Consider the following 13,069-nt stretch of genomic DNA (forward strand, 5'->3'; position numbering starts at 1 on the left):
TATATGAGGTATTTTGGTTCGTTCTGACGATACTGAATCAGGAAAAAAATATTTGAAATGACAAATATGGGAAGAGAACTTGGATTCGAGGGATATGAAACACAAAATTACGAATTGTAGGAATATGGATCGAAAGATACGAAGGAGAAGAAAACTTAATACTGTTGGAATACTTAAGAAACTAATGAACATGTTAAGATTGGGTTACTGCATATGTAAATGTATGTCTATGTTTGTGAAATAACGAATATGGGAACTTGGATTTGGGGATCTGAAACAGAGAATTATGTGTGCTAGGAATATAGATCGAAAGATACGAAGAAGGGGAAGAAAATACAACCAACACTGTTAAAATACTTAACAAACTGATAAACATTTTTAAAATAGATATGTTTAAAACTGGTATGTAAATATATATATTTGTGAAGTAACAAATAGAGAACTTGAGCTGAAACACAAAATTATGTATGCTACGAATATAGATCGAAAGATACGAAGAAGGGGAAGAAAATCCAACAAACACTGTTAAAATACTTAACAAACTATCGAGCACGTTTAAAACAGATATGTTTAAAATTGACTCATTGTAAATGTAAATATATATATTTGTGAAATAACAAACATGGGAAGAGAACTTGTCTTGAAACACAAAATTACGTATGCTAGGAGTATGAATCGAAAGATACAAACAAAGGGAAGAAAATTCAACACTGTTAAAATACTCAACAAGCTATCAAACACGTTTAAAATGTATTTATTATCTATGTATTTCCTTCAAATTGTAATCAATCCCTGTATTCCACGAACTCGAGTAACGCGATTAATTTTTGGGGTCTATTACTCGCAGTAATCGAAATCTACATATTCCAATTTCGATACTGGTCGCACGCGGCGTCTCCTTTGCTCAGAGTTGAAATACAATATTACGCTAGTTCACCAAAGTATTAAAATCGTCAAAGAACCCGATACCGTGGTAAACAAATACCGTCGCGGAGTTTAATTGGTTGCTTCAGACGCGACGTCCGTAGAAGCAGACTGCAAAATTGATTCGACAGATCTCTTCGACGAGAGGCAACTTTCAATGCTCGATAAGATCATTAAAATTTCAAATGGAACTTTTACTATTTCACTGTAAATAACGTCACCTTGTCGCGGGTCGAAACATTTTTACGGGAAACAGGCTCGGTGTGTCGATATTTTACGGGATGGATCGAGGGAACCGGAAGTAGAAAATACCCTCGAAGCATCCGAAATTGGGTTTCTGCGCGTGCCCTTAGCGGTTTCGGTTCCACGTGGCGAATAGTCGACCGGCGTAAACAAAAAAACTGGTAGGGGATCGCGCGGTGACACTTAACCGGGACGGAAGGCGGTCACTTATCCGAGTATTATCGTTTCCGTGTCTCCGGGGGGAAGGGGTTCTATTAAAATTTGGCCATGAATCCGTACCTGATTTGTTGGTGGCCGTTGCAGCGTGGGTGAGCGTGGCAGCCGCGGTCAGCTTAGGCGGTTCGATCTTCTGGGGCACGCTGTGCGCCGGTATGGGGCCCGGGTTCGTCATGGTGGTCATGGTGGTGGGCATCATCAACGTCGACATGGTCAGCATCTTCTCGGCGCTGTTGCGTCGCCGTGGCGAGCTTCTCTTTCGGCGATACGTCACGCGACTGTGGAGGGTTAGTCTTCCGCTGCACAACAGGCGATTCTCGCGCTGATCGCGATCACTGCGGCGTGCGTAGATCGACGGTGACCGTGGATCAATCGGTGGCTCTCATCTCCCGCGGGCCTGGCATCGGTTTCAATCGTCTCGATATCTGGCGACGTCACAAAGATCGCGGCCTTCCACCTCGCGACATTTACATCGCAATTCCTCCACTCGGCTTCCCCGCGGTAAAGCGACACGACCAGCGTACGGGGGGGTGGCACCTTCCGACAAAAAACTTCACGATCGTGCGTCAGTGGTTTCACGATCCACGGGACCGCATCCCGGAACGATCGCACGTGATCCCGACGCGATCCAACGAAGAGCACACAATAAATTCACAAAAGTCGTTCCTGGTTCTTCCAGGTTTCAGCGGGTTCCTTCTTTTCTCTTTTTTTTTTTTTCAACACTTGCACTTTCCGGAGAACGCACGCGGCGCGTCTAGACGGAGCGACACGGCGACGCGCGTCGCGACGACCGATATCGTTGGCACTCGACCGGTTTGCGACGGGGAAACGTCATCGAGTAGAGCGGATATCTCGACGTACAGGTGTTTGCGTCGCGGGGGCGTCGAGAGAGGGGTCCGGGGGAGGGGGAGAACGAAAGAGAGAGAGCGCGTGTGTATGTGAGTGTGTGTGTGTGTGAGAGAGAGAGAAAGTCGAGAGGAACGGCGACGTCGACGACGAGTAGAACGACGGCGACGACGTTCTCTACGCTCTCCACGCTGCGCGCGTTACGTCACGTCCGGCCGAGCGTAGAGTCGGAACTCGTCTGGCGGGGAGAGCGCGAAGGGACGCCTGCCTTTGCCTGCCTGCCAGCCTGCCAGCCCTGGACGCCCGCCGTCGCGACGCCCAGAGGCGCCGGCGTTCCCGAGCGTCCGCGAAATCGCACGAGTTAAGACGCGAGCCAGCAGTCGCTCGCTCGCCGCCAGGCTGAAAGGGTTGCTCGATGCGGCGGTCTATGCACCAGTGCGCAACGTCCTTTACAAACATTTACGAGTCCTATTTTCCTTTCTTTTTGTTGGTCGTTTTATTCTCTTTGCGTTGATAATCGTGGAACGAATTTTATTTCGATTTTATTAAGAGTTAATAGTGACACAGTGGTCGAAATACTTGTAACGATTATTTTCTGTTAAAAAGATTGACATTATGATGTTAAAGAGATGCTATAGAATATAATAAATATTGCATAGTCGATGTATAGAATTTCTAAAGGCTAGTTTATTTCTGTTATGAATGAGTAGAAGGGTGATGGAATATTTGTAGGAATTTTCGTTATAATATTGATGAAATGCTGAAGAATATTATAGATATAGCAAGATGAATTTATAGAATCTCAAAGGACTATTTTATTTCTGTTACAAACGAGTAGAAGGGTGATGGAATATTTGTAGGAATTTTCGTTATAATATTGATGAAATGCTGAAGAATATTATAGATATAGCAAGATGAATTTATAGGATTCCAAAAGGCTACTTTATTTCTATTGTAAACGCATAGAAGAGAGATGAAATTTTCATTATAATATTAATGAAATGCTAGAGAATATAATAGAAACTGCAAAATCGATGTTTAGAAACTAGGAAGATTAGTTTATTTCTGTTACAAACTAGTAGAAGAGGGATTAAATTTCTATACGAATTTTCATTATAATATTGAAAAAATGCTATAGAATATAATAGACATTGCAAAATCGATGCATAGAATCTCTAAAGGCTAGTTTATTTCTGTTACAAACGCGTAGAAGGATGATGAAATTTTTGTGAGAATTTTCATTATAATACTGAACAAATGCTGAAGAATATAATAGATATAGCAAGATGAATTTATAGAATTTCAAAAGACTGTTTTATTTTTGTTACAAACGAGTAGAGGGTGATGAAATATTTGTAGGAATTTTCGTTATAATATTGATGAAATGCTGAAGAATATAATAGATATATCAAGATGAATTTATAGAATTTCAAAAGACTATTTTATTTCTATTAGAAACGCATAGAAGAGAGATGGAATTTTCGTAAGAATGTTCATTATAATATTAATGAAATGCGAGAAAATATAATAGAAACTGAAAAATCGATGTATAGAAACTCAAAAGACTAGTTTATTTCTGTTACAAACTATGTGAAATTTCTATACGAATTTTCATTATAATATTGAAGAAATGCTATAGAATATAATAGACATTGCAAAATCGATGCATAGAATCTCTAAAGGCTAGTTTATTTCTGTTACAAACGCGTAGAAGGATGATGAAACTTCTATACGAATTTTCATTATAACATCGAAGAAATGCTATAGAATATAATTGATATACAAGATGAATCTATAGAATTTCAAAAAAATATTTTATTTCTGTTATAAACGCACAGAATAGTGATGAAATTTTTATAAGAATTTTTATTATAATATTCAAGGAATGCTGTAAAATATAATAGAAATTGCAAAACCGATGTATGGAAATTCAAAAGATTAGTTTATTTGCATTAGAAAGGCGTAGAAGGACGATGGAATTTTTATAAGAAATTTCATTATAATATTAAAGATATGTTAAAGGATGTAATAGAAATTGGGAAACCAATCTATAGAATTTCGAAAGACTATTTTGTTCCTATTGTAAACGCATAGAACAGCGATTCAATCTTAATAAGAAATTTCATTATAATGTCAAAGATATGTTTAAAGAATATAATAGAATAATAGAATACAGTCCATACTATTTCATTTATGTTATACACGCACAGAGAAGTGATGAAATTTTGACAAGGACTGTCTTTTAAATTGATTTTAAAAATCTAAATTTGTCACTTCATATACTCTGTATTTTATACTATTAATTTAGTTTTTGAAAAGTTCGTTTTAAATCGTCTCCGTATCTTTTATTTCGTTTTTAAAAACAGAACCGGTTGTTTTATATTACACCCGTTTTGTGCAGACTTTAAATTGAATTCAATCAATATTTAATTTTACGTTCCCACGATGTATTATAAATTTTTGATGCAGAAATGGATTCGTAACGATTAATTTTGCAAGGAAAGAGTTTAAATTGTAATAATTGTAATTTGTTTAATAATATTTCTAGGATACGAGTGTGTATATTGTGGATCATTAATACACTGGGGATGTTTATTTCGATAAAATATGCCAAAATATACGGGAATATGCAACATATATTCAAAATATGTTTAAATAATTTTATTACTTAAACATAGTAATAAACAATTATAATTTAAATTATAATATGTTACGAGTATATTTCCAATATTGTCAAGAGTTGGTTGATGGCGATTGGGGCATATTTAAATTTACTGAAGTAGCATGCTTTAATTATTTTAGGTTCTTTAACAATCTAACCTCATAAAAGTCGTTTCCATAAAATCCATTTGCTAAAAATACTTCAGAATTACTGATTAATACTATTCGTAGCATCTATGAACTGTTATCATTGATGACTATAGGTAAACACGAGATACATAAATACATAAATACACAAACGTTGAATTAGTTAACTGATATAGATATTCAGAAGCCCATATAAGCATTAATTTTATGAAAAGAAATGCAACAAATATATATGACATATGCAGTGTGTTCCAAAATTGTGTTTCATATTAAAACATACGCCACGTGCAAAATATGCAAAATAGAAAATATATATTAAGAACCTCTAGCGATGAAACAAACTTTTATTTAGGTTTCACTCTTTTATCTATTTTCTAGAAACATGCATTTGCATAAACATCCACAGTCTAATTATTACGTTAAACTGTATTTATTATAATAAGAAATGAAGTTAATTATTATAGTAGGGATTAAGTCTCTCGGTTGAGACTTGACATTGTTACAGAATATGGATACATGCACTATATTTATTTTACAGCTACGTCAAATACACAAATACAGCGGAATATACACGAGTAATTAACAATAGTTTGTCAACAGAATGTGATTAAATGCTTTCGTTAAATAAAATCGTTCGCTTCTTAAATATATATACAGAATTATACAAAAATTATTCGTAAACATTTACGTAATTTGATATCTCTGACTCAATATTATTCATATACGTAGTTTTCCAACGATTTAATCGCGTTATTACGTGGAGTTTACGAAAAGCGTGCTGTTGGCGAAGTGTTGATACTAGCTCTGATTAATATAAGCTAGTATTAACGAAACACCGTCACCGTTAGAGCCTAATCTCAGATAAAACTAGCTTTAACTAGGGAAAACTAATAATTGCTAACACAATTTATGGAATTTCTCTTGCAAAAATTTTTTTATTTGAACCGAAAACAAGTAGAAATAGAAACTTGATAAAACATTTCTGAAAATTTGAAGCTATTGGAAATCAAACATAACAATGAAAATTTGAGATAGTCAAAACATCTTTATAAACTTATCACATGATATATTGTTTAGTCTAATTGAAATTGGCTGGCTAGAACTGAGTATCTTGCAAAGTAGGAGATTTATGCAAAATTTTATTAGTAATTATTGTTCATACGTAGAATGTTTAAATCGATACGTGTGTATGGGGAAAATTTCAACGTACGAAGCGAGTTTTTACTTTCGAGGGACCGCGTTCGCTTAGTGGTATCTGTCGTGCAAAAGCCTCGTATTATGTCCTGGAAATATTCACATCACTCGGAATATTCTACGTATATTTGAACTTTCGGCGATTGGCAGCGCTATTTCCCACGTCTGATAGTTATCGACTGCTTCAGAGTGGTTACAGATGCGTCAGAACGAGAAAAAATATGTGTTACTGTCAATTTGTTTCCATTTTCTATAAAACATCCAAATATCCATCGAAACGCGCGGTGCTTTTACACAGAACAAAAGAAATACACTGTTTCACGAACTATCCCTTTTTAATATTCACACAGGGTGTCTCAGACGTTAACTTCGTCGACGTATTCTTTAATTCAACAAAGTAAAACACACGAAGGTTTTAGAAATCAGTTCTCTCTGAAAACTTTCAATCGATAAATAAATTTAATTACTTGTTTTACACGTAAACAATAAACAGGAGTATTTGTATTGACCACAAAATAACTAAGTAAAATTGTTCACAGAACAATCCGCGCTTTGTTGTTATTTAAAAATAATTCTGTGCTATTCGATTTACACCACGAGCGACAATAAATCTGAATATTTACCAGATTCATTTAAAAATTAAATGCTATTTTTTGCCTAAATAATTTATTTCGCGAAGTGACGAATAAATCGTTCGTTGATTTATTTTCCATATAAAATCAAAATAACTCTGAAAATTAGCTGTAAAATCGGGAGTGTTCTATTCGCTGTCTGTAAAAGTAATAAGTCGTGAGTTTCGTGAGTTATTTCCGTTTAAAAAGTTTGTCACGTAAAGGGACACAATGGGAGTAAAATTTTTTGTAGCTTAGAGGGCATGAATGTAAAGGCTGGGAGCATGATTTCTCAGATCCGTTGCGAAATCTGCTCCTGAGTCCTCGGGCAACCTGTCCTTAAGGACACGGAATATACTCTTTCACAGTGTCTGCAGCAGGTCTACCTCCGCGTAGAAAGAATCTTATCGTCGAATCTTCAATATTCTTCAGGAACTTTCGACTGAAGGCATTGCTACTGGAATAAATTTACTTTCAAAGGGAATCCAGTACTTTCGAAGAAAATGTTTTTACTTGCAATTGTATGTCAAGAAGCTACGGCGTACTTACAGGAATATTTTCTTATATTTACTTTAATGCAGTATTACAGACTCGCGTATTTCGACGAAAATACGCCCACGGCTCAGGATGGATATTAAAAAAGTATTAATTTTTCCGATCTCGTTCTGGAGAAAATGATCCAATTTTATTATTTTTCTTGCAAGTCTACTCCCAGACGAGGCTTCGTAATTTTAAAATTAAATCTGTAACTGATTTTTAATTTATTCTCGCTTTCGTAAATTTATTGGCTTTTTGTTAGGTTCGTTTATATTTTGAAAATGTTTAATGACTTGAGACTTTCTTTAAAGAATTTCTATATGTCTAAATTCGAAATTGATTACTATTGAAAATAAGGACATGAATAAATAAATTTAAAAAGGAAGTTAAATTCGTTTGTAGTTTTGACATCGACGATCGATGATGGATAAATTTTACGAATTTATATTAAAAACCATTTACATTAAATGGGCTGTGTCACGGTTGTTTGCATGAAATTGCTCGCGAAGCTTTTAAAATGTTTAAAAATCCACAGTTTGCAAATCAAAGAAACCTGCTATCAAAATTTATATATATTATTTAACTAATTTACGGAGAAACACGGTATTTTAATTTTAATTTGAAAAGTATTACTAAAACATTTAAACTGACGTTCAATATTAAATTTGTCCACACAACGTTTCAATTAAATATGTAAGCAGACCCGTATAAAATTACAGAAGTTAATGTGTGATTGCTCGCATTTTATCTAATTACTATCCGCTTATGTTCGAGTAATACTAATATAACATGTCAATATTAATATTGCCATTCGCGAAACGTTACTATTACCTATTTAGCGTCGAACGGAAAGTGACAACAAAATTATCGATGCTTTAAAAATTTATATATATGTGGTTGTTTCCAGAGAAAATATTAAACACTGTAGAAATATAGAAAAAAGGCAGAAAACATGAAAAACAAGTGTAATTGTTTTCGGTTTTCACAGTGAAAATATTCGGTGGATTTCACGTTAAAATTTGGTGCAAAATAAATTTTCTGAGTACATTAAAATGCTACCCATTATTTTGTGGAACTTATCAAAGAAAATAGGAATGCTACGTCCCAATTTCAATATATTCCCTATCTTCCAAACTAAAAACAACGTAATAAGATAATACTTTTTCGAACATATTCGTACGAAGACTGCATTAAATTAAATCGACGAAACAAAATAAAAGCTAAGAAATATACTTGAATTATTTAATAAAAATAGCATGTAGATGTCTGTAGTTCTCTTTACACGTTTTATGGAGTATTTTTAATACTTTTATCATGCGAGCCAAGAGCAATAATCCAGCGTCGGGTCGGCCCAGAGGGCCACGTCTGACCTAATACTATCCGTATCTACTTATCCATTAAGTGGCGCCGCTCGCTGGTGGCTGATCGAACTATAGTGATTGCAATGCTACTCTCCGTTCGAATACCGAAGGGATCCCAGCTACGTTTTCGGTAACATTGGTGCAAGGCAAGACGAGAAGCTACGGGAAAGATGTTTCCCTAGAAATTGCAAATTCAAACTGCCGACGCGACATTCCAGTCACGCGTGCTTTTGAACATTGTAATTCGATTCTTCTTTGCTTTGTAATACTCGAATTACATCAGACAACATGCGAACCGTAAAGAACAAACCATAGTAAACGATTCGAATTCCTTGAAAAGATTTTCAAATAAAATGTTTAGTCACTTTCGTCGTATAAAAACTGGTTTCTGTAAATTCTCGAACCCTTATTCAACATTAAATTGACTCGATTTACTTTCGAGCTACGACGAAACTTTAATACAATTAACAATCTATTTTTGACCGTATTTTTAATTATGCTACAAGCAGATACTTGATAATTACTGTTCGCAGATCTGCCAGACGTAATTTTGTCAATTTCAAGTTTACGTACGTTTATTCGAAGCAAATTTCTACCGACCGAACCTCGTCCAAAATGATCTACACGGCGAGAGTATATTTCCAGCCTTAGCGCAATGAATTTACGTATAATTAGTCGTTTAAATTTTATTACGCGCCTCGCGTGTACTTTGCCAAGGGAAATCCGCTTACCGAACAACGTTTCGTAGGAGAACCGCGATGTAACACGCCGCTGGTAGTAAAAATATTTCCACCCGTCATTACTCAGGTTAATTTACAAAACTACTTTCGCTACGGGCAGACGCAGAATAGAACTAGCGACAACAAAATCGCGGATGTACGATTTGTTTGAAAAACAGATTACCAAGCACGGAGGATCTGGGTAGAGGCATACCGTGTAGTACGTACAATGTGCGTCGAGTTTTCAAAATAGACGAGGCTTTCGACGAAAAGACCGGTACCAATACACATTTTACATCAACGAAACATACGTCTCGCGACTGGCAAGGATTTTTATGGCTACGGCGAATGTAAACAAAGTTTTACGCTCTCGTTGAAATTCCGCGTTCCGCGGCTGTTTTCTATGTTGTGCACAAAATATTCTAAAATGCTCTCTAGTTCGAGCATCGAATCTGAAGAGCGACTCGATACCAGGTACCGAGAAATAAACCGAATTTCAGGAATGAAAAAAGCAGTTTCGGAAAATACTCCGGAAGCTCGGTTTTTTTAAATTTTAAAAAATGATTGGAAAAATTAATCGTCAAAGAATCGACGAAAGTAATCCGTCAATTATCATCGTTGCAGACCAGATAAGATTCTAATTTCGCTACAAAGCGAATTTCGGCAGTTAATGTTTAATCAATCGCTCTTTCGGCGAACGAATTTTGTTAATTGCGATGAATTTTAATGAATGTTTAAACGGTATGAATAATTATAGAACATTCGATTATTCTATTCAAAATACGCGAAAGATTAATTTAACGTTACCAGTATTAATTTCAACAGCGTGCTTCGACTTTCGTTTCAGTTTTCGATTTAGCTCTGTTTTGAAATTACCGTACATGTTCAAAGTATATTGCCATACTTTAACAGAAACGATGCTAATTTCGTAACAATAGAATCATCAGAGGCCACAAATTATGTTATTCTGGCGCCAAGCGAATGAATTGCTCCATTATTTAAACATCAAACGCAGTAAATTGTTAGTAAAAACTGAGACGTAAACTTCGCCGTGCAACGCCGAATCGACGATTAATTTTTTAAACGGATATTTACGTTGCCCCGAATTAATCGCCAGAAACGAGGCTCTTTACGAATAAATAAATTTCGAGTATCGAGGGGGAAGTTATCGCAGAAATGTTTACGCGGGCTCACTTGTTATGCGAACGGTGCATCGTTATGCATCTTTAATTTAACTCGAATCATGATGAAATTCCAGAATGTAGTAAGATCACCTCGGCCCGCGTCTTATCCCGATATTCAGAGAATGCGACTAACGTCGGGAAGCGTCTTAGTGGCTTGCGGAAGAGCTCTGGCTCATGTTCAAACTCATAAATAATTCCGTTTGTGATCGTGGGCGTAGCAGTTGTCGACTCTATGGAAGGGGGAGACAAACTGAGATGCGGATGGTATACATGGTGACGTGTACCCGACTGCTACAGAATCTATGAGCTATTGGTTTCTGCCTGCCAAAATACAATCTACTCTTCACGTCCCCCTTTCCTCTGCTTTTTCTCTTTCGAACCCCCCCTCCGCGAGCCCAATAATGAATTACCGTCCATTTTTTGGAATTTTACGCACGCAAAATGTGGAACAAAATCGAATACCATTTACGTTACAACCCCAATGGAGGATCACTCGCTACGGTTAAAGTTAAAAGACAGTGATTTGTTTAGGTCCGTGAAGTGTACAGGGAACAGGTTTTAAAATCTGACAAAGTGTCAACGGTGACTTTGAAACTTTGGAAAGTGTGACTGGCCGTTCCGACGAAGCACGGCAAGATGGAGCCATAAAGTTCAACGACGAAGCTACGATGGATTCAGTTGACGCAAAACCTAGCCCGGATGCGAGAAACGGACAATTTTACTAAAAATCGATTTAAATTTTCGTACGTACATTAATACTTGGTATAATTAATTAAATGCGTTTGTCATATTGAAAAATATTTTAAATAGAAGTTTAGTATTTCTAGAAACCCCTAAATGAACAGAAAGGAATATTTGAAATGCAATTTTATTTTTAAATTTAATTTTTTCTCTCCACTTTGGAAGATACTGGAACTTTATAATTATAATTTATATCTGATATTTCTTTCGTTCGCCCACAGTGTAACGAAATACGGCATGAATCTGAAATTGGAAAATTAATCAAGACTCGTGGCACTAAGAACTGCCGTTCAAATAAAAGAAAAAATTAATCTACGAAATATATTGAGATTGTAAACAATTTGTGCCTCTTTCCCCGTCGTTTACAATTTTATTAAAGAAATCTTGAACACTGGATAAAAGAAATTTGTAAAAGAAACAATATTAAACTTTCTTTAGAGTCATACCGAATAGATTAACATTTTATGAAAGGTAGAATTACAATGGTTAAATTGTTAATAAATTCTTGTTTATCGCTCGAAGGGGAGCGTGTGTCACTTCGGTTCTTTTGTAAGGAGCGTGGAAACTCACACGCCCGAGACCTAAGTTATTAAAGCTACTTAGCAGATGAAAAGATATATCTTGCCCTTTGGCCGTGCATTTTCTTCCGCTATGAAATTTTTAACGAATTGCTATGCCAGTGGAAACTTACAATGTAGTCTGGTGTTTGGCTGCAGGATGGTCACTCTGACAAATGGACAGGTTGCTTGTTCAAAGTAATTATCGTAATTGTTGAAACATTTTAGGTACATAGCGTCAAAGTAGATTTCAAAACAAACATGGAAGACAGCCTAAAATATAATAGTCGGTACATTTATCGGATAGAGGATGAAGAGCCCTTTAAAATGAAATTTGTTTCGAGTCGATAGCGTGTTTAGTTTCAGAGATATACGGCTTTAAAGTATTTCATTGAATTTCGATAATGGCCTCGAAAAAGTCGAGGAATTTCAAGAAATACTACGCATTCTCGAAAGTGCGCGAGCACTCGTAGTAAATAGTACATTTTTGGAAATACTACGGGCGAGAGAGAGGTCCAACACGCGCGACAGAGACAGAGACAGTGAAACTGGAAAAATTACGTCTTTCTTTACACGACGATTTCTCCAAAACGGAAAGTCAGATCGACATAAACCGAAAACCATTTTAAAGAGGAAGCTTTGCTGCTTTTAACAGTGGCTCAATTATGAAAAAAACACTAAAACACTCGGAACTAAATGTGTCTAAAGTATTAGTACTTTTAATATGTGCTAATATACTTTCGTAGGACGGAGAGTGGAATTTTAAAAATTACGCCTCCATATAAATTACGATATCTCCAAAACGGAAAGTCAGATCAACATGAACCAAAAACTATTTCAAAGAGGAAGCTTTACCGCTTCTGACAACCCAAAGTTATGAAGAAAACACGATCAATACTTGCAATACGTGTTACTAAACTGTTTATTAAAATACTAGAACTAGTATAGAAATTATTTCGGTAATTTCGTTCGTAACAATTCTATTAAATGTTCTTTATTTAACAAAACTAACACGATTTTGATATGGAGCCGCTGAAATGAACGATAATTATTATTTCAATAAATATCATTTTCTGCGTCGGCTAAACAATTTTTCTGTATTGCACACTTGAACAGATTTACAATGTT

General features: G+C 35.8%; 1 protein-coding gene across 5 annotated transcripts in view; it reads right to left on the minus strand.

The window, feature by feature from the left end:
* The window catches only part of LOC143348188 (nucleolysin TIAR), a 647,185-nt gene that overhangs the window by 242,737 nt on the left and 391,379 nt on the right, over positions 1-13,069 (minus strand). Inside the window, exon 1 of one of the 5 annotated variants that reach the window (XM_076778159.1) lies at positions 1,447-2,448. The exons of the other annotated variants lie outside the window; for them this stretch is intronic. Coding sequence (XP_076634274.1) covers positions 1,447-1,603 — 157 coding nt within the window. The 5' untranslated portion in view covers positions 1,604-2,448. Of the gene's footprint in view, positions 1-1,446; positions 2,449-13,069 lie in introns of those variants that run through there. 5 annotated transcript variants of the gene reach the window in all.

This window comes from Colletes latitarsis, chromosome 11 (genome assembly GCF_051014445.1).
Source record: "Colletes latitarsis isolate SP2378_abdomen chromosome 11, iyColLati1, whole genome shotgun sequence".
Classification (NCBI taxonomy): domain Eukaryota; kingdom Metazoa; phylum Arthropoda; class Insecta; order Hymenoptera; family Colletidae; genus Colletes; species Colletes latitarsis.